Source organism: Sciurus carolinensis, chromosome 7 (genome assembly GCF_902686445.1).
Source record: "Sciurus carolinensis chromosome 7, mSciCar1.2, whole genome shotgun sequence".
Classification (NCBI taxonomy): Eukaryota; Metazoa; Chordata; class Mammalia; order Rodentia; family Sciuridae; genus Sciurus; species Sciurus carolinensis.
The window spans coordinates 130,254,579-130,266,764 of NC_062219.1; the positions used below are offsets into that span (position 1 = coordinate 130,254,579).

Here is a 12,186-nt window from a genome sequence, read left to right on the forward strand (position 1 = left end):
TAAGACAGGCTTAGGAAAGTTCTGCATAATTGCACTCCTGGGTAGAATTTAAAACTTCTATGATCCCATAGAAGTCCAGAGTAGAATTTGGAACACCAGAGGTTTAGGGGGAGGGGAGGATGGGAAAGTGGGTAAATGAGACTACGTACCAGTTACATGGGAGCAGGAGACCTGGTGGGATATGAGCTGCAGGGTGAGAACAGACAGTGGTAAAGTAGGGTGTATTTTAAAAAGCTGCAAAAATTTTTTTTCGATGTTTTCTGCATAAATGATGGATATTACAACATGTGTACACACATTCATACATTCATCTATGAGTGTGTCTGTGGACTGTACAACATCACATGTAGGGAAACATTACATAAATGTTAGATTTTTGCGTACATTAAAAGAAGTAAGAGAGATGAACTGTGTTGTTGAAATATCTTTCTAAGAAGCTGGCACTTTGAGTCCTTCAAATCCTCTCTCAATCCTCACCGAGAATCCAACATCATTTTCTAAACCGAGGACAGAGGAGGGAGCCAGTCCAAGCATTCACTGGCTGGGATTGCCCTTTTCAAAGGAGCCGTGTTATGAGAAGCTCCACTGGCAGGTCTGCCAATCTGTAAGGAATTTGGAGTCACTGCTCCTGTTGAGGACAGGCACTGGAGGACACTTCCACAAGAGCCTGTCTTTGCAGAATTCTGTGTAGACCCAGCAAAAGATGGAGTGTTAATAGAGATGAAGTAGAAGAGAATCTGTACAATTTCCTGCAGTAACAGTAGCAGGTAGAGAGAAACAATCCTGTTTTAGAGACCAAATATTGAAAAGAAGTGTTTGGTAAAATGCTTCCTAATGAGAAAGCAGGTTCACAAAAGCTCTTATTGGTTCCTTGTAGTTACACCAACATGGGCTCATCTGCCTGACCACACTCGCATGCAGTGCCCTGTGCTCCCTGCAGGCCCACTGCTCCTCTCTCCATGCTCTCCTGCCTCCCCTGTTCCCTCCCCTCCTCTGCTCCTCTTCCTTCTGTCTATTTGTTTAATTGGTGCTGCATAGATACACACAAACGTGAAATCCACTCTGCTGCACTCACATGAGCACATGGTGTAAGTACCTCGAGTTCTTTCCATGGTTCCTCCTTGTCCCATCTTTCTCACTTCCCCACTCCTTCCTCTACTCCGTGGATATGGTTTCTATTTTTGTTGGATCTGCCCAGTCCACTCCCCCTAATTTTCCTCCAGTTTCCCCAAATGAAAGGAAATATTCAACCCCTCACTTTCTGAGTGTGGTTATTTCTTATAGCCTGATGTTCTGCAGTTCCACCCATCTCGCAGGCAATGGGATACTTTCACTCTTCTTCATGGCTGAGTAGAACTCCATTGTGTCCATACACCACATTTTCTTGACCTATTCATCTGCTGGTGGAAGTCTGGCATGGTTCCATAACTTGGCCATTGTGCATTGTGCTGCTATGAACATTGATGCCCTTGAATCATTATAGTACACTTCTTTTACTTTTTTGAATAAATACCAAGGAAGCAGGTAGATGGGTTGGGTCTTGGTTCCATTTTTAGATTTTTAAGCAAGGTTCACCCTGCTCTATTGGATGGTTGTCCTAATTTTGAGTCCCACCAAAAATGTATGAAAGTGCCTGTTTTGTCACATCTTTGACAGAATCTACTACTATTTGTATTTTTGATTAAAGACATTCTAACTGTGGTGAGATGAAATCCCCTGTACTTCAGATTCGCATTTCCATGGTGGCAGGTATTTGAGGTATTTTGAAGGGGAGAATGTGGGTGCATCTAGCCATTGTGTCCAACTTGTTTAATATACGAGTTATAAAGAATCCTATGGCAATGTCCTTGACCTGCCAATGTGCACAGGTGGAGAAAAGTGACTCCTGTCCTGCTCAGGTGCTGATTGGGGCTTGCTCTGAGAGCAGAGTCTCCATTGCTGGTCATCACATGCCACATCCCTGTGCATTGGGAAGCCCTTGAATGTGAGGGGAGGTGACCCTCTGTGTCACAGAAGCTGGCCCCATTCTGGTTCAGCTGTGGGCCTCTGTGAAGGGGAAGGGAAGGCCAAGACATGGGAACTCAGATACAGGAACATGACTGATTGATAATTTTCTCTCTGCACAAACTTCTATTAAAATAATTAAGCCCCAATTAAGCCTGGCATGACTTCTGAGTCCAACAAATGCAGTAATTTGTGGAGGGAGAGGGAAGTCGTCCTTCAGGGACTGAGGTTCTGCAGGGCTTTGCTTCTCCCTGACAGGTGTCAACTGTGACACCTGGAGTCCTGGTGGTGGCTCATGGGAGGCAGGAGCTCCACAAAGCCAGAGGGTACAAATACGACCCAGAAAGTGGCATCTTGTTCAAATAACCAACTCAGAGCTTGTCTGCAGCACACCAAGGTGAGTGAAACTGAGTGGCAGATTGACTCTGGATGCCAGGTGCCATTTCCTCAGTAGCACAGATATCATTCTCTGATTGAGCAAGGGGGTTGCTGAGAGGGTCGGAGTCTCAGGACCTTTCCTCTTCTGGTATCTACAGGTATGCACCAGGGCCAGGAAGATGAAGGGCCATTACAGCAGATGTCCCTCAGCTAAGGCAGAGCAGCTTTGACCCTGTGTCAGGGTCAGGATTCTTCAGAGAGCTCAGTGGTGGGTCCTGAGGAAGGAAAGTTAGATGCTTTGTCTGCTTTTAGAAAAGCTCAGTGTCTCCAGTCTCCATGCTGTCCTGCGAAGACTGTGAGCATTCATGGCTCACATGAGATTTCTGCATATGGTTTTTGTTTTGTTGTTGGGATTCCAAGATGCAATTTTTCTCTAGCATTATGTTTTAGGTCCCTAATGCAGTGTGTTTAATGAGAAGGCATTCTTTCTGCATCATTTATAAACTTTTCTCACACATAACATTATAACATAATGATAAGTCAAATTCATTCTTTATATGCAAGTTTGTTGGAGTGTCTACTAAAAGCAATTAGGATTTAAAATCAAAGTTCCTCTTTGTGAATTCCAGTTTGTTGTTGTCAGTTTGCTTGTATTAAAATTCCAGAGAATTTTCTTTCAGTTTAGTTCAGTATCATGCAGCAGGGACCACCAATCTCATATGAATCTTGGAACGATTTACCCTGGAATGATGCATGTACCTTCCTAGCCGTTGGCTGCTATCTCCAGGTGGGGATGATACAGCTCTCTGAATGCAAGACCTTCCTTTTAGAACCATTTACTATGTAATTCCAAAATCGATCTGGGATTACACCAGTCTTTTCTCTGAAATTCTTCATTTCATTTTGTCAGTGTGAAAGAGAAGGAAGTTATATGTCTCAGAAGTGCCTCACAAATTTTATTCAGAGCTGTGTAGTTTGGGCAGGTGGAATGGGATAAAAATATGAGAAAAACTAGAAATGGTCAAGAAACATGAAAATGTTGGCCAAGTCCTCAGGGCCATGATGTTCCTGAATCCAGTCCTTATAATCCTTGACTTCCTAGTTGAAACTGCTGTACCTGGATCATTAGAACTTGTATAATAAGGCATTACCCAGTAGATACTAGAATTTTGTGCTGTTTATTTTAAGGCATTGATACAGTTTTATTCTTCCCATTCATTAGTGCAGGAAACTGAGTTGGAAAGGTAATCATAATTCTTCCTGAATTCAAGGACTACATGGTACCAAACCTGAGAACAACCTGTATTCCTGCCCTTCAAGTTCCCAGGGACATTGAGCAGAGGAATGTAAAGTAATTCTTTAATGAGCAGCAGGAGCTGTGGGGAAGTGAGGAATTGCATTCCACATACACTGATACATGCAAATCCTAGGCTTCTTTCAACATCTTTCGTTCTGGAAAAAAATGGGCACATTTAACATAAGTTCTTAGGTGATATTTGAGACTAAAAAGTAGGAACCTGTCCAGGACTGCATGGAAATGAGCTGCAGTGTTTAAACTTCACAGCAGTCCAGTAGTTGTGTAGGTGAGAAAATAAACAACTGGAGCAGGCTGCAGAGTTGGCTGAAGTTATTATTTCCCCCAAGGTTCTCAAGGGCTGTAAAATGCTTTCATGACCCTACTGAGTTATTTCATTCATGACAAGTGGCTCCAAATGTAGTTTTCTACAAGGAGAATTTACTCGGGAGTCTTAAATCATACACTGCCTTCCTCTAGGTACAGACCACAGCAGGAGGTCATTCCTCCTGTCCTGCCCCCTTGAAAACACCACCCCATGCAGAACTGACCCATGCTTACTTGGATACCCTGAGGTCATCAGTGGGAACTCAGCCCTCTGCTGAAGACCCTGTCAGAGCAGCATTCCAAGGCTCTCTGGCCTCCCTCACTTGCTGTGTCCTGTCTATATCTGATTTTCTCAGGGTAGAGACTGAATTCTGCACGCCTTTGACTGATTTGGTTTTTCCTGTTGGATTCCATCTGTAAAGGTTGAGTTCAATGTCACATTGAGGACTACAGGGACTCTCTGAGTATCCCTAAGCAGTGAAACCAGAGTCACATTGTTGTATAAGAGAACACAGAAGGGAAGCTCTTGTAATCAAAGATGGAAAACTCTGAGCAAAATTGTGCTGACCAAAATGAGAGAAAGGAACACTGAACAAAGCAGGAATTTCAAAAATGGCTGAATTTACATTTGTTAAGACATTGAAGCAATTGGATTTTACAAATGACTCTGCATGTGTTGTCAAGAAGAAGAGAGGCCAAGCATGATCCTGGACTTTTGTAATTCAAAAATGAGCATACATAGAATGAAATAAAAAAGATAGGGAGCAATCTAATTGGGGGAGTGCAGGTTTAATGTGTCCATGCTGAGGTTGACCATGGATGGGATATTAAGGATTTGGTCAAGCAGCTTGGTATTATTTGCATGGAGACTGAAAAATTTTGGGACACAAATTTAGATTTTTGAACAATAGTCCTCCAGATAGCATTGAAAGTAGATAGATTCATCCTTAAATGGCTAACGAACATGAAATAAATATTTGTACACATTCTTTACCACTGCATATATTCTGATTATTTTGATATTCTAGAAATTTCTGTTATAAAATATTTCTTTATATAAAATAACACCATTATTCTTTCTTTCTTCAAAAAGGTGTTTGTTACAAACAAGTTTTTCTGCCTATGACTAAGAAATGGTTTTGTGTCTTGTCAAGGGAATGATGGTTGTGTTTCTCACAGGACTTGGTGTTGTGGGGAACATCTTTATTCTTATGAACTATATGTGTTTGTTTAGAAGCACCATGAAATCTGCACACCTTATTCTCATCCATTTGGCTTTTACAAATATTTTAACTCTTCTTACAGGAGGAATGCCAAGGACAATATCCAGTTTTGGGTTGAGGAGCCTCATAGATGATATAGCCTGTAAGACTGTAATTTACCTCAATAGGGTGGCCCGGGGCCTGTACATCAGCACCACCAGTCTCCTCACGTTGGTCCAGACCATCACCATCAGCCCCAGAGCCTCCAGGTGGAGGAGGCTGCAGCCAAGGTCTGCATGGAGCATCCTTCCCTTGTTGCTCTTCTTCTGGATTCTCAATTCCTTGATAAGCATGAACTTACCATTTTACATAAAAAATATCAACAGGATGAACACATCACAAATTATTAGCAATTATAACCACTGCTATTTTCAATCACAAAACTGGATTATTAGATGGCTTTTTATTGCTCTCATGGTCCTTCGAGATGCTGTGCTCCAGGGTGTCATGGGCTTGGCCAGTGGCTACATGGTCTTCCTCCTCCACAAGCACCACCAGCATGTCCTCTACCTTCAGACCTCCAAGCTCCTCTACAAAATTCCCCCTGAGATGAAGGCTGCTCAAAGTGTTCTCCTTCTGTTGCTCTGTTTTCTCTTCTTCTATTGGACAGATTGTTTTATGGCTTTATATGTGACTTTCTCATTAGAGAAGCATTTCATAGAAGTAAGTGCTCTAGAATTTGTGGACCTTGGCTATGCAATCCTGAGCTCATTTTTGCTGATTCACAAGGATGGACACCTGACTAAATGTTGGCCTGCTCAGTGAGAGAGAAAGACATTGACTTAGAAAAGTCCTATTTCATTGATTTTTTCAGTGAGTAAGTTTAAAGCCATTCTTAGTTTTTATTGCTGTATGTGATGGAAAAATGAAGTAAGGGTAGTTGAGTCTCCTAGAGGCATATTTCCATACCACAGGCTTATGAGAGTGCGATGACAGATGTCATAGGAAGCTGGTTATGTGTGCTTCCTCTATCTCTCTTATGTCCATGTGTGTATTTGCACTGTTTTGTCTCATAAACCTCAACATCTGTTGATATGTATGGATATGTAAAGTGTGTTTATTCATGACTAATAGAAAATATACTTAAAAATAGAATGGATAGTATACAAATTGGATGTCATCTACATTATAAAATCTACAAGAATAAAGAGACTTAAGATGAAGTTGTCTTATTTGATGGAAATATGGAGATATGATAAAATAATTTAGTTTTATTTCTCTATTTTCTGATTTCTAACTCACATTTTGAAAGAATTTTTCTCCAATAAATGAGAAACTGGTATTGGTCACATTTCGTGGCTTGTTTCAAGCGCACACTGGTTAGAGTCTATACCCTGCTTGGCATTGTTAACCTTCTTTACATCATACTATGATTTGTAATTAAATGAGCTTTATTTTCATTTTTCTTAAATAGAACCAAAACCTATGTAGAGTACACTGATATGGCAAAAATGTAATTGATTAAGTCATTTAAAATACTATTGATGGTGTTGATGCATTGATAAAATTTCCTCCAATACGTCAGAGTGGAGGCCGAGGCCCCTCCCTCCATAGCTGCATTGTCCTCTGTATCTCTCCCATGACTCTGTTTATGTTTGAAAATTTGAAATCTCTAGTAAGAAATGGTGAAGACCTTTCCTTTGTGGTTTCCTTTTTAGTATATTAACATGGGTCTAAAGTACCATATTGATGTTATTATGTCATACTCCAAAATTAGGGTTTATCCACTTGATATAATAGTGGTGTCCTTGAAGATAAAGTGTGTACTATTTTCTTCCTTCCACAATTTTCTGTGGAGCTGTTTCCTAAAATGTAGCATAGAGAACAAGAGAAAGCGAGCCATCACCCAACAGGTGATCACCATTGGACTCGAGGGCAAGGAGTGCAAATCCCACAGTGCCACTAGGAATGAATGACATGTAAAGGAGGAATCGTGGGGATTATGTGACTGAGCATTAACAACACACAAGTGTCTAGATGAGTGAGAAGATGGCTCATGACTGTTGGAAACGATTTTTCAAGGTTTGGATTTTATTTTCCCTACATAAATTTAACTCTTCTTCACTCTAAAATGTGGGAATTGAGAAAATAAAAGTGCATTTGAAATCATGATTAGAAAATAATTGAAAAGCATTATGCACAAGATAAATATTGTTGCACACATGCGGAGTGGGAGAGAGGAGAGGAATGGGAAAAACCGGCCATTGAAACACACTACCGTGACTGTATCACATGGGTTTCTTCGATTTCTCAAAGACATATAGGTTATTTTTTAAAGTAGTAAAATGTGAACAGTGAGCTAAATCTGCATCAGTTTTGCCTTAGAAAGATTACACAATATTCATAGTAGAGATGGCTAAATATTCTACTAATTTTTGTGAGATAAAGCTCTATATAGAGAAACCCAAAAACCTTATTACATGGAATTGACACAGCAGTGTTTACACAGAGATGTGTAGTTGCTAAAAATTAAAACAAAATCTATTTTGAAAGCAAACAGAAGAATACATCAAGTAAAAGTCATCGAAAATTTCTAATAGATAGTGAATTTTGGACAAGAGATCTTGGGACTTCAGACAGATTCAGTGATCATGAACCTAGTGAATCACTCCACTTGTTGGTGGATGCAGAAACATTTTGGGTCTCCAACAAATACTGTCAATTCATGACCAGTGTCAGTGAATGACTGAAATGTCTGGTGGTTCCCTTGTTCCCATGACCAGTCTTTCTGCTAAGTGCATGTAGATCTGTCTGGTGAAGAACAGGAGGAAGAGGTCAGTGTGCAGGGTCCTCATGAGGGGATGCATTTCCACCACACAGGGAGCTCTGCGTATGCATCCTGGCTCCAGGAAGGGATTAAAGGAGGGGACGTGGAACCCCTTCTGGAGATTCAAGTCAAATTGCCACTCACAATAGTTGGTGTTTCAGTACTTCTACAGATACAGAAAGAACTGTACACAACTCACATATATTTCATTTCTAAAGACACAATAATCAATTGATCAATGTCAATGATCTCTCTGGATCTCACAGTTCTGATTATTTTCCATTAGGGTAAACATAACCACTGTCCCTTAGTGAATCAGTGCCACCATATGGCACATGTGACTTTTAGATCTTATGGTCCTCTTTGTGTTTAAAGAATCTAGTTCATTGCTGACATTTCCCAATTTGATGTTGAATTCATGGCAAAGACAAAACAGAGTTCATCTAGAAAGCTGAGCTATCCTCTGAATTTCTTCAGCTAATGATATTGGTAACACTAGATACCCACAGGCAAAGTATGATATTGGGCCCTAATTTAAAACTGTACAGAAAACTGTATTCAAAGTTGAGCAAAGATTTAGATATATAACTGAAATTTTAGAATGTAATACAGGGAAAAACTCCTTGACTTTGTTCAGTGAGTTTTTGAATATGAATTCCAATCAGAAAAAATATAAAAGAAACTATGCAGTGGCACTAGGTCACACTAAATCCATTCTGCACACAAAGCAGACACTCAACACATTGGAAAGCAGGAATGGGAAGAGAACAACATTTGAAAGCCCTATGACTAGTACAGTTTTACTGTCCAAATTATTTAAGAGACTCACATAGGAAGATAGACAAAAATCCCAAAATTAAGCAGTTTATAAATGGGCAAGGGACTTGAAAAGTATTTTCCAAAGAAGACATGTAAATGTTCAAAAAGTATGTGAGCAAGTGCTCACCATCCCTAACCATCAGGAAACTGCAGACCAAATTCAGAAGACACACATTTTACCTGATAGATTGGTTCTTAGCCAGGAGAGAAGAAATAATAAGTGTTAGGAAGGATCAGAAGAAAAAGCAGTTTTGGATATAGAATTGTCACTCTAGATATATATGTGCCCTGTTACTGAGATCAAGGTTCTTTTTCCACTATGAGAAGTGTATGGATATTCCTCACACAATTGAAAGCATAGTGCAATCTATCTTAAGCCAAAGAATGAAGTAGGAGGCATTACACTATGCCAGAACTCAAAATATACTACAGAGCTGTAGGAATTTATTCTGCATGCTATTGGCATAAAACAGACACAAAAACTTGTAGTATTTGAGAAGAATCAGGAGCCTAGAAATAGCTCATGCATCTATGACCATCTAATAAATGTACTCTGAAAGTTCATTAGAGAAGGAAGAGTGTTCTCAATGAAGTGGTCCCGGGAAAACTGCACATCCATTGCAGAAGAATGTCTGTAGACTCTTGTCTCTTACAAACTACAAAGTATATTACAATGGATTAAACTCTTAAATGCAAGACCTGAATCAACCAAAGTAGTAGAGGGAAACAAGGGGAAAGACTTAGGAGACTGTAAAATTCAAGGATTTTGGACAAGTCATTAAAATGACAGGAAACACAAAAAAGTACAAAGAAGATTATATTGAACTAAAAATCTTCTCATCAGGAAAAGTAAAGAATAAACCAGAGTGATGAGACTAACTACCTAGTTGTTGTAAAGTATTTGGGATTTTTTTTTTTATCTCATAGGGTGTTTATTTTCATTATATACAAAAGAAACTAAAACACTCAATAGCAGGAGCTGTTGGTGGGAGACTGTTTGTCAGTACAGACAATATCTTGTATTGGATTCCAATTAATGTAAACAAACATGCAAAACAAAATCCAATAACAAAACACACAAATTCCAGAGCAAGAACAAAGACCCTTATTTAATAAGTTCAATAAGGGTAGGTATACATTTCTCAGAAGACAACATAAAATAGTTAAACTCAGTAATTATCAGTGTATTGCAAAGCAAGCCTCAATGCCACTGGAAAGGCCACTGTTAAAAAGAAATGGAAGTTCTGGAGGGGATGTGGCAGAAAGAACCTTCACACACTGTATTTGGGAAGGCAAATAAGTACCGACATTATAAAAACTGTGGGACAATCCAAAATACATTAACAATATGACTAACACATGATCCAGTCATCCCACCTTCAGTTTAAATCTGAAGGGCATGGAGTCAGCATGTCCAGGAGACACCTGCAATCCTATGTTCACTGCAGTTAAAACAGCACAGAGAGGCAAGCACACAAGTTCTTCCTCACAGGTGCAATAGGAAACTCTGATCTCACAGAGGTGGAGAGCAGGTGGTGAGCACCAGAAGACTGGGTAGGGAGGTCCAGGAAAAGTGGGTAAATAGTGCAGTCACAGTGCATAGGAGCAAGGAGTTCTGGTGCACTGAGATTCAGCAGCATCAACTGATAATGGAAACTGTATATTTCAGAGAGCTAGAGGAGGAGAGTTTCTGTGTTTTAGCAGAAAAAAGATATTCATCAGAGAAAACATTTGACTTTTGTGTTTCAGTATTGATTTATCTCACTTAGCATGATTATCTCAATAACTAAATAGAACAAACCATAAAAAAAGTTAAGAAAAGATATACTTGAGGTTGTGTGTGTGTGTGTGTCCCTTCCTTTGAATATTATTAAATACATATGTTTACAGAAACATCTCATAGCAACCCATAAATATGTGCAAATTAGTGTCAATTAAATAAACACCACTGAAAAGAAAGCTGTCATATAACTAATTAGAAAAAGAAAGTAATCACTGAAACACTATCACTCATTATACAACCCATTATGAGAAGTTGCAATGTAATTATTTGAAATGGATTGAATAATCCCTCATGGTAAGACCACTGTGAACATGCCCAATCTCTTCTGAAACGGATTAAAGTTGAAGGTGACCAAGTTCACTTTGATCTTGTCCACTGGGTCACATGTGGTTCCAGAGATAGAACTCACTAGCAGTGGTCACATAACTAACTGACAGGAATAAGGACAGAAAATCAGTAAATTAATGTGAGAAATGTTGTAAGATCTCAACATATATAATAGCCACCATGCAAATACATTCAATGTGATGACTGTCCAGAACATTCTGTCCTGGTTGTTCAGCATCTGAAATTGTGAATGGAAAAGTTTCCTTCCAATCCACAATTCCTTTGTGCCTCTTGTGCTTGTTAGACATTGTAAATATTCTCACCCCAGGTGATCTGGATGTCTGACATGGGGCAAAAGGACTTGATGTTTGTCCTTAGAGTTTTGATCTTGTCTTGGAATTGACCCTTCTTTCTATGTCCCTTTTTTTCCCTTTTGGAATGGGAAAGTTCACTTAGTGCCATTGTGTATAGGAGGCACGTAGCTTGTTTTGATTTTTACAGGGGCTCACAAACTGGAGTTCACCTTCATTGCCACAGATGTTGGATTTTGAGCAATGCTGTCATGGTTAAGACATGGGGACCTTGGAGATGAACTGAGTGTTGCATTGAGAGATAGGCATGAGGTTCAGGGCCAGAGTTGGAAAGCTCTGGTGTGTAATCCGAGTTCATGTCGGGCACCGCAGGAGTGTTCAGAGCTGTGTCTGTGAAGACATGATTGGATCGGGATTGGACCATGAGCTCTGATCCCCTCAGTGCATTAGTCCACTTGATAGATGACAAGGTCCTACTGCTGGTAACCACAGGCAGGTGGTGTGGGGCACCTAGAAGTAGGGCCCGGGGGAGCAACTGTGGGACTGTATCTGACCATGGTTCCTTCTGGTCTTCTGTGTCTCCTTCCCTGCTGTTCTTCTCTGCCTCCCTGGCGCTTCTGCCTAGGAGTCAGCAGACCATGGGTACAACTCTGAAGCCACGGGTCAAAATGAAACTTTCCTCCTCTTGGGGCTGTAGAGAAAAATGGAGTCTTGTTTAAGAGTGCTTTCAAAAACTGAAATCAGGGCAAGGAGTAAACAACTTGCATGAGAAACTCAGTGGGCTGGCAGTGCCTCTGTCCAAGGACAGATAAGCTCTCTGTTCTGAGAACATTAAAAAAAACAAAAACAAAAACGTAAAGACATCTGGTTTCTGCTCTCAAGGCCTGGCTCCTGGCCAGATCCAGATCTGGGGA

General features: G+C 40.1%; 1 protein-coding gene across 1 annotated transcript; it reads left to right on the forward strand.

Annotated features, from left to right (window-relative positions):
• The first annotated feature begins 5,103 nt into the window (after window positions 1-5,103).
• Window positions 5,104-6,030, forward strand: LOC124989748 (vomeronasal type-1 receptor 3-like). Its single transcript, XM_047559741.1, has one exon. It carries the CDS (start codon window positions 5,137-5,139, stop codon window positions 6,028-6,030), a length of 894 nt encoding a protein of 297 aa, XP_047415697.1. The 5' UTR covers window positions 5,104-5,136.
• The last annotated feature ends 6,156 nt before the right edge of the window (window positions 6,031-12,186 follow it).